General features: G+C 39.0%; 1 protein-coding gene across 5 annotated transcripts in view; it reads left to right on the top strand.

The window, feature by feature from the left end:
* LOC122536852 (serine/threonine-protein kinase 32A) overlaps positions 1-16,796 on the top strand; it is a 42,163-nt gene that overhangs the window by 16,854 nt on the left and 8,513 nt on the right. For 2 of the 5 annotated variants that reach the window (XR_006308497.1, XM_043669572.1), the window contains exons 1-4: positions 1,602-1,995; positions 8,299-9,226; positions 12,160-12,328; positions 12,966-13,163. Coding sequence is in view for 4 of the 5 variants with exons in the window: in XM_043669572.1 (XP_043525507.1) it covers positions 9,065-9,226; positions 12,160-12,328; positions 12,966-13,163 (529 nt within the window). In the remaining variant the exon portion in view is untranslated. Of the gene's footprint in view, positions 1-1,601; positions 1,996-8,298; positions 9,227-10,424; positions 10,481-12,159; positions 12,329-12,965; positions 13,164-16,796 lie in introns of those variants that run through there. The other 3 variants (XM_043669573.1, XM_043669576.1, XM_043669575.1) reach the window with 3 other exon arrangements.

Genomic DNA, 16,796 nt, shown 5'->3' with positions numbered 1-16,796 from the left:
CAACGTTAAACATCACTCATCGAAGTTTCTAAAATGATAGCGCAGCCATTTATCACCTTTTCGTGTAGAGCAAATTCGTTCTTACGTTCTCAATTTTCTTTGTGAATGTCAAGATGTCGATAACTGATGTACATTATCGAACTAATCTGCGACCTACTTCTTACTTGCACGAGTGGCCAGTTACGATCGATCAGTGGTCATTTTTTTTTTGAATATCGTTCCCAGCGATTTCATGATTTACGACGTTTCTAAGATTTTCCTACTGGCACCGCAGCTATTCCCTTAAATCGACGATAAAAAAATTAATATCACGTTGGAGATTCTTTTTTCGAAGATAGGTAGGTCCTTGGGAACAATCTACTGCGATGAAACGGTGACTTGGAAAAATTTCTATATTCGAGGGAGTGCGAGAATTCACCGAAGGAGTGCGACACATCGAGCAAAGTTTGGAATTCGAGGAACGAGAAACATTGACCCGTCAAAGTTTTGAAATGGAATTCCGACACTAGAAGCTGGAATTTCAACTTTCAGCGAATAAAAAAAAAAAGATCAAAGAAACAAGAAAAAGAAATGGATTTGAACGACAGGTGAAAGTACAAAGAATATCTCTTTAAACGAGAGTTTTGCGTTTATATATGTGTACGTATATATTTCTGAGAAATACGTATTGAATTCTAAGAAATATACCCCGGAAATCTGGAGACGGCAACTCGAGAGATGGATCGAAGTTCAGCTAACAAACGTCGTTGCAAAAAGCACGATATGCACGACTATGACTGATAATGCACGTTTCAACTCTGATCTTATCGAACAAACGTGGAACGTTTCGCATCGAAAACCAGATACTCCAATACCAACCGATTCCATTGTTTGCTTTCGTTTAAAACTTTCCTATCTTTTCCACGCCGAAGAAAAGAACCAAGCGAAATTCGTACCGAAATATAAGTCCCAGTGTTTTTCTCGTTATTAGTATCCTTGGTGGAGTTGAGATCGATGGAGGTTCTTGGACTCATCTATCACTTAACGAAGGAAAAATATGTAGACTTGTTTAAAAAAAAAAAAAAAAAAAAAACGCAAAGGTGACCTCTATAACTGGAGAAAATACTTCCAGCCACGCAAGAAATTGTTATTGACAGACGAAAGCCTCCTTTCATTATTTCGTTTTGTTAGAAAATAATTGGCAGTGTATCTTTCACTGCGGGAAATTCGATAAAATTCTGAAATTTATTGTTTATTTAATTTTTTCAATTTTAAGCACTCGTTCTCAAACTTGTACGAGGAAGAGGCTTCAAGTCTCTCCCTCTCTCAATATCCCTCGTTTTTTCTTACAATACATCAAAGGAACGAACAATCCCCCATTGAACGATCTCGCCGAATCAGCCTTTCATTGTGCCAGGACAAACGACAATTTCCATCGATCAGTTGGCATCCGTAGTCGTATTCCATTTCGTGATTATTGCGAGATTATAGGGGCGCGAGGACGCGCCGCGGCGCCGAAATACGCACGGCACGCGCGAAACGCAGCCACGGAGGCGGCGTCTCGGCGCAGACGCCGCAGCAGATTTCGCGTACACGAGCGTCGTTCCGTTGAACCGTCTAGGAACATCGACACTCGTGCGGCGACCGCCACCGTGACCACCACCACACTAACTCGCGTGACTTTTTTCTCGCACGCGTGTTACGGTTCCGCCGTTCGATCCTGGCCCGGTTCGGTCGATCGGTCTCCTCCCGGTGTACGATGATCGATCGCGCGCCAACGAGTCGCGAGGAAACCACGTTCGATCAACAACGCGCGATTTTCCACGGTGCAACGAAAAATCAGAAGCAGACGAGATCCTCCTCTGCGCGCCACTGTTGACATTGCTCTCTTCTACTTGCACTTGGTTGATTCGAGTCTCAGTGGCTGTCTCACGTGTTTCTTCGATACGAAGCTCTTCCGCAGGAAGATGTCGGTGGATCATGTTTTCTCACGGTTAAAAGGGTGCAAATGAATCAGTGAGTGGTTTCGTTCTTCTGCTTGTTTGTTTATCGCTGTGCGAGGCTTGAGCACGTATGTTATAACAGCAGGAGCGAATGGAATGATTGATGTTTGCAGCGTGGTCGTGACACGTTTCAAAATCACGTAGCCAGAGATTTGAAGTCGCGCTCTAGACTGAAATATGTATATAGGAATCTGTAGAACGATCTCTCAATGACGAATTTAATTTCGAAGTTTTGATTGACGTTGGCGTTACGAGTTGTAGAATTAACCGCGGTATTTAATTCGCTTTTGAATAACTAATTGGATGTGTTTCGTTGCTTCGACGAATCTTTTTAGCCGATTGAAGTTCCTCGCTGTGGATATGATTCGTTTCTATTTCTCTATTCTACTCGCGATGAAATCATTCTGCTCGATTACTCCTTCACGCTTCAAACGAAGCCGAAGTATTATCTGGATTGAGACGCTACGATTCCGGGAAATTGCCCTCTTATTTTCTTTCTTAAACGTCTCGATACTGTTTTTCTAACACTAAAAGTCTTCCATCTGTAACATTCGAAGATTTCCGAACTAAAAGATATGGCGTCAATTGTTTTTAATATTAATTAACTTTCAGATTAAGTGATTATAAACGTATGTGATATATATTGTATATCAGTGTTACAATCACATTTCAATATTATCACGAGAAATCCAGTAAAATGGTAAAAATGGTAATAAATAGGACCTTAAACCCGTAAAAGAAACAAAGATTGATCCGCGTTCGATAAAATCGATTCTCTTCGATCAAAATTGCTTCATCGTGCCTCGCGAATTATTTGCATAATATTACCATGTCATCAAGGAAACAATCACATGTTATTTGAATATTCTCATTATGTTTTCATTAGTCCCGTAATTAGAACGAAATATCACGTCGAATCTCGCGACGATGCATCGAAGCGAAAGTGAAAGAACATTATCGATGATGAGACAAAAAAAATGTTGCTTTATAAAAAAATAACGTAGAACTGGTAGCGTAGAATTTCCGTAGAATAAACCGAGTTAATGGCATTAAAGAGCCTCTCGGTTTCTTCTCAGTATATCGCGCGATAAAATAAAAAACGGCAAGATTGAGTGATACATACGTATCCATCACGCAGTGAATGTAGAACCGTTTACGCGATGAAAAATTGTCGATATTTTAAACGCTTATAGCTTGAAGGGAAAAAAAGAAATTCTGCAACAAACTTTAAAGGATCGCTGTAAAGAGAAGATTTCAATCTTCTTATCGGGATGGTGCGAACACATTTTTCAGGGGCTGAAAATTAAAGTCTATCCTTAAATTAAAATTTGTTGTACGGCGAAATTTCTTTCCGGCGAACTTTCAAGCGTTTAAAATATCGGCAACCTTTTATTAAATGTACGAATACCTTCTACACTCGCTGTATATGAGAGTTTATATCGGTACGAACAAAACATAAATAACCGCAACGTTGTTTTAATAAATAGCAGCACGCAGAGAAAGAAGTTCAAACATTTGTCTCGATTACCACATATAAAAAGGGACGTGTACATGTACAAACGAGCAACCGCATGAAAGAAAAAAAGAAAAAAGAAAAAGGGGGAAAAAAAGTAGGTAGTGCAAAAGAAACAGATTGACAACAGCTTTTTTTAGTCGCGGCGTTCTCGAAAGCGCAGAATTTTTGAAAATGTCGCCTGTCCGACAAAAGCACGAGTTCAGAAAAAAATTCCATCTCACTACACGTGGATCCGCGTTTCATATCTAATTTTAGATTTTCGCCGAGTGAACGACGAATTATTGAGTGAAAATAAAACGATTGATTATATACCGGGCTGAAACAGAGTGAAACGCCATGATCGCGAGCTACAGAAATTAAGAATAAAACAATCGCGCGTGAATTCGAAATCCGGAAAGATAACCATAAATAATGTAGCGTGCAGCGAGACTGCAATAAACATGGCAAATAATAATGAAACATGAATCCATATCGAAAGAAAATGATATATTATCCGATAGTAATTGAATGAAACGGGAATGAAACGAATGCACGATGAATAATTTTGTTAACAAATAGAAACAGGAAACGATGTTAAATGATCTTCTCATTGTTAGTGAAAAACCGGAAGTGCGTATAAGCCGGAAATAAATCGTGACTATATACTGCCTATATTCTTTACTAAATGACACGCTGCATGTGAGACAGAAACGAAAGAACAATATTACAAACAGATATCAATATTTAAACAACGTTAAATTGTCTTCCGATCGTGAGCGAAGACAGGCATTAATTACTTAGAAGCTTAGGTTATAGAACACAGGAAGTAAAACGCAGCTATGTACCGCTGAACGATACTGAACTGTATAAAAGGACAATACTATAAACAAATATCAATACTCCGCTTAAAATAGAAATGGAACACGATATCAAATAATCTTGTGAGATCGATTTAAAAACCGGAAGTACAGACAGTAGTTACTTAGAATCGTCAAATTATAGAACAGGAAATACGACGTAGCTATCTACCGTCGTTCTTTATTAAACTACACTTCCGGGTGGCAATCGTTCTTCCATATTTGTCTCCCTCTATTTTTAGAACGAAGAGAAAAAGAAAAACTCGAGGAAACTCGAAAAGATGAATTACGGTACTTCGCGAGATGAAATTGATTTCGCCGAATTCCCCGGAAAAATTCAAAAATGTGACTGCAAAACTTGAAAACAGGGCCAAACGTAACTCCCACTATTTTTTTCTTTCTTTTTTTTTTTTGCTTTTTCGCTTTGAGGTCGCTTTTCAAACGATATGCACCGTCGAAATACAATGTGCAACGGGATTAGCACGACTAATGTCACGTTCGTTAGCTGCGCGAACAAGCTGCCGGCTTGACTTCCGGCGCCACGCGACTCATTCGTCCCGTTTGCGATGTACGTTTCCTCCGATTGCCTCTTTTGCTCCGTGTTTGTTTCCGCTTGCGTGAAAGCGGAACATTTCTTGTTCGCGAGAGTACGCTCGGTGAATGGGGCTGAGGTTGAAAGGTGGCAAACAAAAAAGTGCTTGGTTGGGGAAAAAAGGAAACGGTTTCCAAAGGATTTCCCCTTTTCTTGGATTTCTTTGTTGTTCGACGGTTCAAACGGTCGAGCAAAGATAAGGTGTCGAGGCTTTTTACAAGAAATGACGAGGAATATCGTTTCAATTATTGTTGGAATTTCTTAGAAATCAGAAAGAGGAATCGCAGAAATATTTTTTTCTGACGATGCAAACTTAGCTGCGAGAACGTCAATTTCAATATACGCTGTCAAGAGTTTCGAAAGTCCTAATCGTTCAAAATTGACAATTATACAAAGGCGAACATTATATTTTAACACTTATTGTGCACCACGAAAGTATTTATTCATTCAATTCATTCAACAGTTGCCAACTTTGAACTTTTTATGATATAAGTTGCAAAATTCGTACCAATCAGAATGCCAATTACTTAGGCTTGATTGTTGATGCAACATACGTCATTGTTGAAACGAATTTTGTTTTATGAAACCGTGTCGTTGGTTCAAAGTATACTAATAAAAAACGTATGAATATTTCTGTGATTCGTTATATATAATTGAAGCAAACGCATATACAAAAATCCACAGGAAGTCATCAATCGACACAGTTACACAAAATCTCTACAGCGAATTAGAAAATTCTGATAATTTCGACGATTTAATTACCTGCATCTCATCAGTTGTGAAATACTGACCGAATCGTAATTACCTGTGTTTACTGATTAACTACAAACAATCAGAGCGTTTAATTAGATAATAGAGTGATATGGACAGTGAAATACGTTTTCATGCCGGGCTATCTTCTCACCGCGGTTCAGTACAAATAGAACAAAGCATAAAACTAGGGCAATCATGAATTGACAACCGCCGTTTATGTTCTGTAACATCTTGGAAATTATTGAGCCACCAATGTCAGACATTTCGTCGCGCTCTTTATAATCCTGTGCCAGAAATAACACAGAAATCGATCAGAGTGTGTCTAACAAAGAAACAAATGCTTCGATGAATTAAATATCAAACAACATACACTTGGATTGGATATAATATAATCCACAAGAAGAATTTAACTTGGTTACGAGTGATTTATCAGCGTCGACGCAACGCTCATAATTATTAAATTTATTAATCGCTAATTTTATCGTTTGAATCATTATATTTTTTTTTTTAGAAAGAAAATTCCAACGATATTCGCTCAACGCGAATATCTTTTCTGCAACTATTCCTTTAGATTCTGAAATTTTACGAGATTTAAGGAAATTCAAGTATAACATTTGAAGGAAGCAAACGTACGAATTTATTTGTTTTTATTTTCAAGAATTTTTCTAAATTCTTTTGAAAGCTCACTTCCACGTAACGTAGCATCGTACGTATAAAGTATTTTCTCTAATAAAAAGACTCGTTCAACATCGTTCGGCGACATGATCTAGAAAACAGGGTGGTCGCTTCTGAAAATCTCGCGATAAGAAATCATAATGTCCTGTTCTATTGATGTATTACGATCTCGATGGAATACGTTTCGCTGTCGACGAAAGAATGAAGAAGAGAAAGAGTAACGTCGTTGTCAAAGGATCGTAATATATACTGGTCAATAAATTCCTATTTCCTGGAACAATGAGCACGGTCCCTGAAACAACGCGAACGAACATCATTTCTGGAACGAATGAGCGAAAGGAATTGCATCGACTCGACATGTCACGTCGGGTATCGCGATTGTAGTTGATGGCTACGTTCGACTTTTCTCTGAAAAGAACAGCCCGCACGAGATTGTAAATGTCGTTTATTTAATTCGCCAAGGACCAAGCGAGAACCGGTCATAATAAATATATACTTTCGATTGCTTTAATTCACAGAACATTACGGAATCCAGGTAAAATACACGATGTTTGGAAAAATATCAAGTAACACGGAACTTGGAATTCTCTTTCATCGTCTCGATATATTAAAAGAAATGGGATTTAAAACTGAAACGTAATGTGATCGAGATCGAGATCGTATAAAAAATGGTTTCCACGAATTGTTTCGAGCAACGCGCTCAGATTAGTTGGAGGCAGAGTAATTAAGTCTCGGAGTGGAAAACTAGAGTGAGAAATAAAAACGAATCGACGGGACGAAACGAAGGAAAGAAATAAATCACCTCGAAATCGGCCAATTATCGAAAATTTCCATCAAACCGTGTTTCCACTGTTTTCTCGAAGAGGCAATCGCTAGAACGTAATTACCATGAAGAACCTGAATTGTTTCGCTGGGAGCAGGGAGAAAGGAAAGTTTTATTTCGTGTTTACGAGGGTCGGAGTGGAATTAATGTCGATCACGTGGCTAGAATGAAAGGAATTCCGAGGTAACGTTCGGCGCTGGGTATCGAAAAGTTATATCTCCGAGGAAGCAAAAAACGTACAAAGAACACGTCTTTGCGATATATATTTTTAATAGTGACCGTTCTGAAATCTACGATAGACAAGAGTTCTATATTGGTTTGTTGCTTCAATGTTGGACAAAGGAAAAAAGAGGAGAAACAGGAATACTTTGCCAAACGATTAGATTAAGCGTATGCAAATTACATTTACTGATACATTCGTTCCAGTTAATTTCGTTCCAAATAATCGTGTTTAACGGTGCTTCCCCTATTTTATTAGAGAATTTTAAATTTTCTACATTGAAACGCGAACGAAACGTCTCGTTTTCTCATCGCTGAAGATTTCACGTGGAGAATCAACGTTCTTGTCGCGTTCGTTCATAATAAAATCGACGCTTAATTAATAGGGTTTTTCAAAAGCAACGCAATCGAAACGCCAGAGAGGAACAAAGGAAATTCTTATTTTTAGAATTTTTTTTTTTTTCTTTCTCTCTCCCGTATTATACGACTTCGTGATCCTTTATTTGGTCCTTTTCAAACCGGCGTAGTTTGCTCGCCCCTCCCCCCTCCACTTCCCTAACGGTCGGAGAGCTATAATAAATTAAATTCTGCAAATTCCTCTGAACTCGCGCTGTTTTTTAATTACTCCACTGCCCCTCTTTCGTTCCGTTTTTCGCTCGTCGCACGTACGGGGGCTATACATTTTGTTCACGAGCCATGGAAAATTGGCTGCTCGCGATTGAGGAAGAAATCCTAAGGAAGGATAATTCGAGCGATTTTCCATTTTATATGGTTTCATCGGGGAACGACCAGCTCTCCATTTCCAGCCCATGAGCCACGAGCAAATTGCCGATTACTTGGCCGATTAACCGGCTTCTTTACCGGAATCTTTACCGAACGATGGATTTCTGCTTGGTTCACAGGTCACCGTCCCATGAATCATCGGCCATCAACCGTGGAACCGGCTATCGCGCTTCCGGCCGCTTGTTATCCCGCGAATTAACGCGAGGTCGTCGTTAATTAATCCGCGAATCGGCGCGGCAGCAATTAACGCGGCAGCGCGTGTCGTCTAGATCGATTTCTCCCGAAATTCTCTGGAAAGTAGAGGAGATTAGGAACAAAAGAAAAAAGAGTCCAAAGACGTATTTTGACATTGCGTGAGGTCGAGAAGCGAGGAAAGTCGAGGAAACTGCGGCGAAGTTTCACGGAGGTGTCTAAAGGTGTCTCGACGAAATTGGGCGAAAGGCGACGACGAATCGAAAGAGGCGACAGGTAACGGGATAAGAAGTGGCGTTCGGAGAGTGGCGTTGAAAGGATCGAGCAGCGATGTCTGTAACCGACGAGATTGAAGAAAAGACGACAGCGTGGGAATAGAGAGGGCGGGGAAGAACAGAGAGCGATCGAGGTGGAAAAAAGCGTGACGCTGCTGGAAAAAGGTAAATAACTCTGGGTGAAAGGGGATAAAAGGCCGTGGAAGGAAAAAAAGTGACGTTAAGAGCAACGGAGGGGGAATCTTGACAGAAAGAAACGAAACCTTCGGGCTAGAGATCTAATAGCAAGAAGACACGAGAAAATATGAAGAGGAAGAAACAGGATTAAGTGGCTGGGTCAATGACGCGAAATCGACGCTAAAGGAAAAAAGGAAGATACTCGATCGAATGAATAACCGAGCCATAAGCAAGTGGAAGCATGAGAATTCCAAGTGGATGTCTTTCCTCGACTCGATCAAAGTACTACTCGGTTACATGTTACACCGGCCACCGGCACTCGCGTCACGTATCGAGATCCATTGAGAGGCAAAAATGGGTGCCAACCAGTCAACGAGGAACGAGCCTACTCCTGGCGAAGAAGGTGAGTCCCCTTTCTCTGTCGAACGTGCGTTTATCGTTTAATTTCAGCGTGAATAAACGAAATATTCGAACATTTATTGGAACTTTTTATCAATACATTATTCGCGTGTTACGCGTTCATAAAAGAAACATTTCATTAGTATTATTAGAGTTACAATACATTGATCAAGCTTGAATCAAATCTGACATGAATATAGAAATGAATATAGAAATTTCATATAACACGCGTAATAACGTAAAAGCTCGTCCAGAATAGATGCTCGAACACATTCGTGAATCTATAGTATAAGTTTCAATTATTGTCAAAATCTTATTATCGATTTATTGATTTATAAATTTAGAAAAGCTTGGGAATACATTGAAATACTATTATATCTGTAGAATTCATTTTGTCAAGTTTTGATTTCAAAGATTTCATTGTACTTTACGTATTGACAAGGTTCGGAGAAATCGTTTTCTTTCTTGAATTTAATATTCGCAATAAACACTACCACGAGTAGAAAGTAAGCGTATCGCAAATACAGAATATAGGACAACTTCGCCTGGGAACTGTCTTTGTCTTTAATTAGAGATATTTAAAAAGTTTTGTCGGATTTGCTAGTTTAACGTGAACCAGCTGCGTTGGGATTCAATTAAAACTACCGGCTGCCTCTCAACATCAATTCCTTAACGGATCACCTTTGAAATCTCGCTCGAAACGAATTTTCAAAGGCGACTGTCTCTGTAGACTTGATTAGCAGAAATTGAGGAAATCATTTTACCGTGTCACGAAGCGGCACACGATAATTACATCTGACACATCAAACGTTGACAGCCTATTTGCGTGATCGTTGGCATATTCGCGACGCGGAAGATTGGAAGTCGTTCAAATTTACAACATACGATTGAAACGATTTCAGGAGGAGGGGGATAACAACAACGATAAACTTCTCTATTACTACTAAACTTTGCCGTTGCATCATCTAGTTTACACAACTACCGCCAGTTCTGGCGTGCGGTCTAAGCAACTTTTCATTTAATTGCTCCTTTGGGGATAACATCGTGGCTTTGTGCCGCAATCCTACGTTATAAACCTTCGATTATTTGCCGGTTCTACGCCGTGAAACGGGATTTCGCGGAAATCGTTTTGTCTGCTCTTTCTTCCCAAAGCTGAGAAAAACGATCTTCTGTTGTTAATTCTACGTCGTTTCTCGTTTCAGTGAACTTCGATCACTTTCAAATCCTCCGAGCCATCGGGAAAGGAAGCTTCGGAAAGGTACGAGAGATAAACGTCCTTCTGTTAGCATTAGGCGTCCCTACTTCGCGTGTATGCAAACACCACGTGTGTTTGCACGTACGTGTAAATGAAATGAATCCCTGTAATCTTGGTCGCAACGTTTCGAAATTCTTTCCGTGATTTCTATACTATACTACGTATAAATAAACACACGTAAAAAACACGAACTATTTATTCTTTAATAAATGTGTATTCCATTAACTGCAAACGTTCAAAACCGATCTCTCCAGTTATTGCGCGTTTGTTCCTTTTCATTCGAATCGCGAAAGTCCAGTTTTCCATGGGAGTCGGTAATCCCTTTGAATAATGGAGTTAATGCACGGATTATCGAGAATGATATTAAATCATTCAACATGCATTATTTGATATTCAAGCGTTTAAATATCAATACTCGCGTTGAAATTTTTCGTGTTGAATTCTTCCAGAGCGAGAATTTTTCGACTCGAACGTGTGTTTTAAAATTTTTACGCTCACGTATAAATTGAGAACGATACATCGTCCATTTTCTGAAACATGATTCGATTTCGGTCTCTCTGGAAAAATACAGATCTCTGATGATACGAGACAACAGTATTATTCATATCGTCAAGAACTTATATCCATTTCAATTATAACATGAAGCTCCATTTATCTGAATTCTATTTGTTCGAGCATATTCTCGTTTATGTAAATGAACTTCTGTCGGTTCCACTCATACAAATTTCTATCATCTGGATGAGAAATTATGATAATGGCGACAATCGGCGAACTTGCGTTACACGAGTTAACCGTTCCCGACGGATTCGAACAAATAGAATTCTATTCTAAGGATACATGAACGTTTCTCCTTCCCGTAATTTATCCATCACGTGTTCACAATGTATTTCTTTGACTGACGGACAAATACTTGTTGAATTTTGAAGTGCACATATTACATTCCATTGTACCTCGAAATATATGAAAATATATAAAATGTAATAATATTTATAACAACATATATATTATATAAATTAATATAATAATCCCTATTTTTTAAAAACATTTTTACAATTTACATTGAAATTCATAGTCTAACATTAGCTGTTATTTTTACCAAAATTTGATTATGTCTACTCTTTTGTCTACCTACCAGAGATTTTACATTCAATTCGTATCACAATGAATTGAGCCTCTCAGATCGTTCATAAGCGTGCGATTAATATTTAATGCTCAAGAAACAAGTGACTTACTTTCACAAATTCATTCACGCTATTTACAAATAGTGATAAATTTTGAGATAAATTTAAAAAATTGTGCACTCTAACATCATCATCATTTTCTATACATTTCGATTGATTTGATCTGAATCAGTATCTATGTATCTATGTAACTCCAGCAATTCGCTATCAATTCTTAAGTCACGCCGTCAGAAAACGTCTCTATTCTTCCGCTATTCTTTCCCATTCATTGACCTCGATCAATCCCAATAACAGAAACTCCGTAGTTCGACGACAATCCATTATCGATTGAACAATATCCATTCTCTGTTAATCTCGAATCATGTCAACGTTCTTTTCGCTGCAAGCGTCCACCATCGTTCCGGTACACACACGGGCTTTATAATCGAGCAACAATTGCCTGGAGGCGGCCTCGTAATTCACCGCTCATCCAGTAACGAGCAATTAATTATTTCTTAATAGGTGTGCATAGTGCAGAAACGGGACCGTACCGGAAACATGTACGCGATGAAGTACGTTCACAAGGGTGAGTGCGCGGTGCGTGGCGCGCTGAAGAACGTCGCGCGTGAAGTGGAGATCCTGTCGCAGCTGGAACACCCATGTTTGGTGAACCTGTGGTTCAGCTTCCAAGGTAAGCTAATCGCGCCGGCACCTCTCAAATACCACGAACGAAGCCCAACGTTCTACCATCCTCTCGTCTCGTTAATATCGATTTTCCCATGACGAACGGCGCTAAGGGCATTAGGCGAACTAACTCGATCGACGATCTTTCTTCGTTGGTTTGCCCCCCTCGTTTTACACTTGTTTCGCTTGCTCCCACTGTTAACCGTGAAATTGGGAAATTGTATAACGGCTGAGGGGATAAAATAGAGCTACGCGACGCCGAGAAATAAAAGAGAATTTACGCGAATCTTCCACTCTTTCTCTCTCTTGAATGTTTCTCTCCTTTTGTGAATTGTCGAAAATATGTATTATTCTTATATATATATTTAATTAATTATATTATACTTATATTTAATTAATTATATCTAAGAATGAAAATTGTAATAACAATATTTTTACTTTTCAAAACTGTTGGAAGCATTACCTTATTATTGGATTGCAAAATTTAGAGCACGTTCAAAATTCAGTCCTTTGCATATGCTTAAACATTATATCTAAAAAGCGAGAGTCATAATTCTAATATTTTTATTTTTACGAATATTCTAATATATATTTCTTTTTCAATATTTTGAGCGAAAATGAAAAAGGGAACTTGTTCGTTCCAGACGAGGAAGATCTGTTCATGGTCTCCGATTTACTGCTTGGCGGCGATCTGAGATATCACATCCAACAGGAGGTGGTGTTCTCCGAGGAAAGCATAGTGCTTTTCGTTGCCGAGATTGCTTTGGCCCTCGATTACCTGCAGAGTCACAAAATCGTACACCGTGACATCAAGCCCGATAACATTTTGTTGGACGAAGAAGGTACGTGGCAGCCATTTGCCATAAAAGATTCAGCCAGACGCTCGCGTTCCTTTTGCATCGACCTCGAACGATCGACGCCGACGATCTCGATTCCGTCTCTCTCTAGTGGCTGCGCGAAATAATTCAGGAATTCGTTCCGAAATCTCTCGAAGAAAGGAAATCTCCCGTAATGCCGGGGGGAAATGTTGAAAACAGGGAACAATGGGGACCTAATCGTTTTGCAAGCGTCGTGTAACGATTCTTGAGAGGAGAAGCTTGTCGATGGTGCTCCCCTTCCTTCTTCGCGAAAATCACGGCAATTTGGTAGGACGAAATTGGTGGGACACCGTTTCTACGGTTTAATCCCCTTTTAACGACGAACAATTTTAAAATTCGGGGGAAAGCCCGAATCGAATTTAACAAAAGGTCGGTCGCTTTTAATGGAAATTTTACAGAGCACGTTAATTCTGTCTGGATCAACGAATTAAGACCACTCCAAACTATCAACGTTTTTCATCTCTTTTTTCTCTTCTTCTTCTTTTTTTTTTTTTTTTTTAATAAAATTGCAAGGTATATGTGAGCTCTCTCTCTCTCTCTCTCTAGTGTGTGTGTGTGTGTGTATGTGTGTAAGAGCAACATACAGGATGCAGTTATTGGAACTGTAATCAGTAAATTACCATCGGGTTTAACGAATTTCAGCTACACAAAAGTCCGTTTTCTGCTTGGTTAAGTCAATAGTGGACATCGATTATTGTAAATTACGCGAAATACTGAAACTATCGAGCTATCGGCTGGCGCAGAAGTTATTAAAACAACAGCCACGCCCGCGACCAGAGCACATTTCCGAGATAATACGAATTACGTTATGCTGGTTCCACTCCTGTGAACTATAAATGCATTACTCTCGCTGCAAATTCCCTGATACGTACTTAAATCGCGGTCAACAGGCTTTCTACTGGTTTATTCCACGAAATATTAACCGACAAGGAATTACCGTGAAACGTGGAACACGCCGTACTGAGGAGACTAAAGAATTTAGAATGTAACTCACGACTGGCGCGGAGTATTTGGTCGCGAAGATTAAACAATGAGAAACAGAGGTTCAAGAATTGGAACTTATGAAAGTAACATAACGAGAAATAAGTACAAGTAATGAGAAGCACCAAATGAAATTAGAATCCTGAAAATAATTTAACTTTATGACCGTATTAATGAAGTTAGGCGTCTAATTCGAGGAATTTGAATTCGGGTAATCTGGCTATAGTTTGAACGAAACTTTACGGTAGTGTACCGTATCTTCGTATCTTTGCATTTTCATTGTCTCTCTATGTAACTAATGAACAGTACAGGGACATTCGTCGGAATTAAAGGTTTCGAAATTAATTTAAGAAGTTCTCTCACGCTCGTTAAAATCTTACGATCGGCGAAGTTAGTTATACTCGAGAAATCATTGGGATTCTTTATTTCCACTCTGAACGAGACTTTACAGCAGTGAATCTTCGTCTCGCTTTGCAACTCCGTTGTTCCTTTTGTTCCTTTGTTTCTTGTTGTTTTACTTTTGCTCGGCAAAGTAAAGCTCCGGCACGTGCAAGTTTTCTTAAGATACGCTAATAAAAAGTATAGCGCTACTAGAAACACCGTTGGGAAGAGAAAAAGTGAAATAATAGCCGGTGTAAAGAAGAGAGGAAAAGTAGCATGAAACTCGATAGTGAGAAAGTTAAAAACACAGGGATAAATAATATCGACGCCGAGCGAAGTTTATATATTAACATCGTAGAAAATGGCCCGTCGAGCAATGTAATTTGCTGCTCGAAATAATTAGATGATCGTCTACCCGAATGACTTTATCGTTCGCCGAGGTGTCCAATATCCTTAGAAACGTGTTCTACGTGTACTATACATGGTGTTTTATTGTCACTGGGGCACGTCACACGAACTCGTCAAGCTTATGAAAATAATGAAAATATACTTGTCGCTTTCTGTTATTCCATAAACTATGCCACAAATTTATGAAACCACACAGCGTGACAAATTCACGAAATCGCCTCTATAGTTCATTCTAGAGTTAAATCTACCTAATTTACGTACGATTGCCACTTTTTACGACAAAAAACGTCGATACACGAATATCCACCACGTTCGTCTCGCACGTTTTTTCAGAGATAAAGAGGATATAACTGCGAAACAAGGTCAGACAAGATTTCGGTTTGCATAAACTTTTGTATTCGTTTCTCATTTTTCGTATCGAATTTCCAGCTATAACGAACATATTTTACGCGAGCGAATACGTCCAAGCGGCGTATTACCAAAATTCACGCTGCATTTAATTCATAAAACTTCTCGAGAGCGAACATCGACGAACAGTCTCGGATAAAGACGTGCGCTCGGTGCAAGGAACAGCGTATGGAAATTTCTGTTGAACATTCGTTTCGTACGAGGTCCGGTATACGTATAATTCGACGTATAATTCGCAAATCCATTCTAAAGCACGATAACCTGAAAAGCTTATGTAGCTGAAATACACGGTTCCATGAATTCATCTTAAGGCCGTGTTTTCTCTCTCGAACGCGTTACGAGTTACATTTCGTATGAATGAAAGCGAAGCGAACGAGGACAAAATGCGGATGAAAGCGGGTGCAGATGCACCAGGTGATTTCTGGCAGAAAAATGTAGAGAACACGTAGCCTAGAAGCGTTGAAAGAAAGGGAAGAACGTCGGATTTAAATTAAGAGGGTTTGACGCGCTTGGAAAGGGGCGCCGATCCTTTTTTAATTAGCGACATTTAGCGCTGCATGTTCGTTGAATATATATATAAACTCGACGTCGAGTTACGTGCAACGTTGATGGACGGTATTCGAAATTCTGTAAATCAAGTCGAACATCGCAGACAAGAGCACATCTGCTTCGTTTGCATATCAACCGAACCGTTTACGTTTGGTCTCTGCGTTTCCACGTTTCCACGGACAAGCAGACCAATCGAACAACCGACAGACTCGATTAAAATAAATTCGCGAACGTTGAATTTCTTCATCGATGATGATTTCGCAGCTGGTCGATCAGATTTTCAGCGAACGGTTTCTCGATAATATTTAATATTACACAGCGATGGAAAAAATGAAGATCGATAGGAAAGGAGAAAAATATTTGAGTTATGTTAAAAATTTTCTGTTGTCTAGGGAAAAATCTAGACTAAAAAGTTTCGTATACACGGTACCGTATATGACTGAGAGACTGTAAAATCTGTAAATTGATCGTCACAAAATTTTATCATTTGGTTCAGAGATCTTAAAATATTTTTCATTTTTAATATTAGAATCTCTGATGATAAAATTTTTAAGTTGTATGGATTTTACGAATTATTTATACTCTAAAATATATGTTATTTAATTTTTCGAGTTTCGAAATAAATACATACATATGATATTTGTCTTAGAACGTGGATGTATGTATACGAAAGATGAGTCGAAACAACACATTTTGTTCTTAGCAATAATCCTATTGGACCAATAATAAAGTTCCAAGTGCAGCCAATATCCATGAGCACGAAATCTTTGTAAAACCTTTGCTCGCGATAAAAATGGCGATTTATTATTGAAGAAAAATGGTCGGATTAAATGTTGAAAATTATCCGTTCAAACGTGAAATGATATTTGC

Source organism: Frieseomelitta varia, unplaced genomic scaffold (assembly GCF_011392965.1).
Source record: "Frieseomelitta varia isolate USP_RPSP 00005682 unplaced genomic scaffold, Fvar_1.2 scaffold_875, whole genome shotgun sequence".
Classification (NCBI taxonomy): Eukaryota; Metazoa; Arthropoda; class Insecta; order Hymenoptera; family Apidae; genus Frieseomelitta; species Frieseomelitta varia.
Note: the sequence above shows the minus strand (reverse complement) of the source record. Positions and strands in the feature narration are given on the sequence as shown.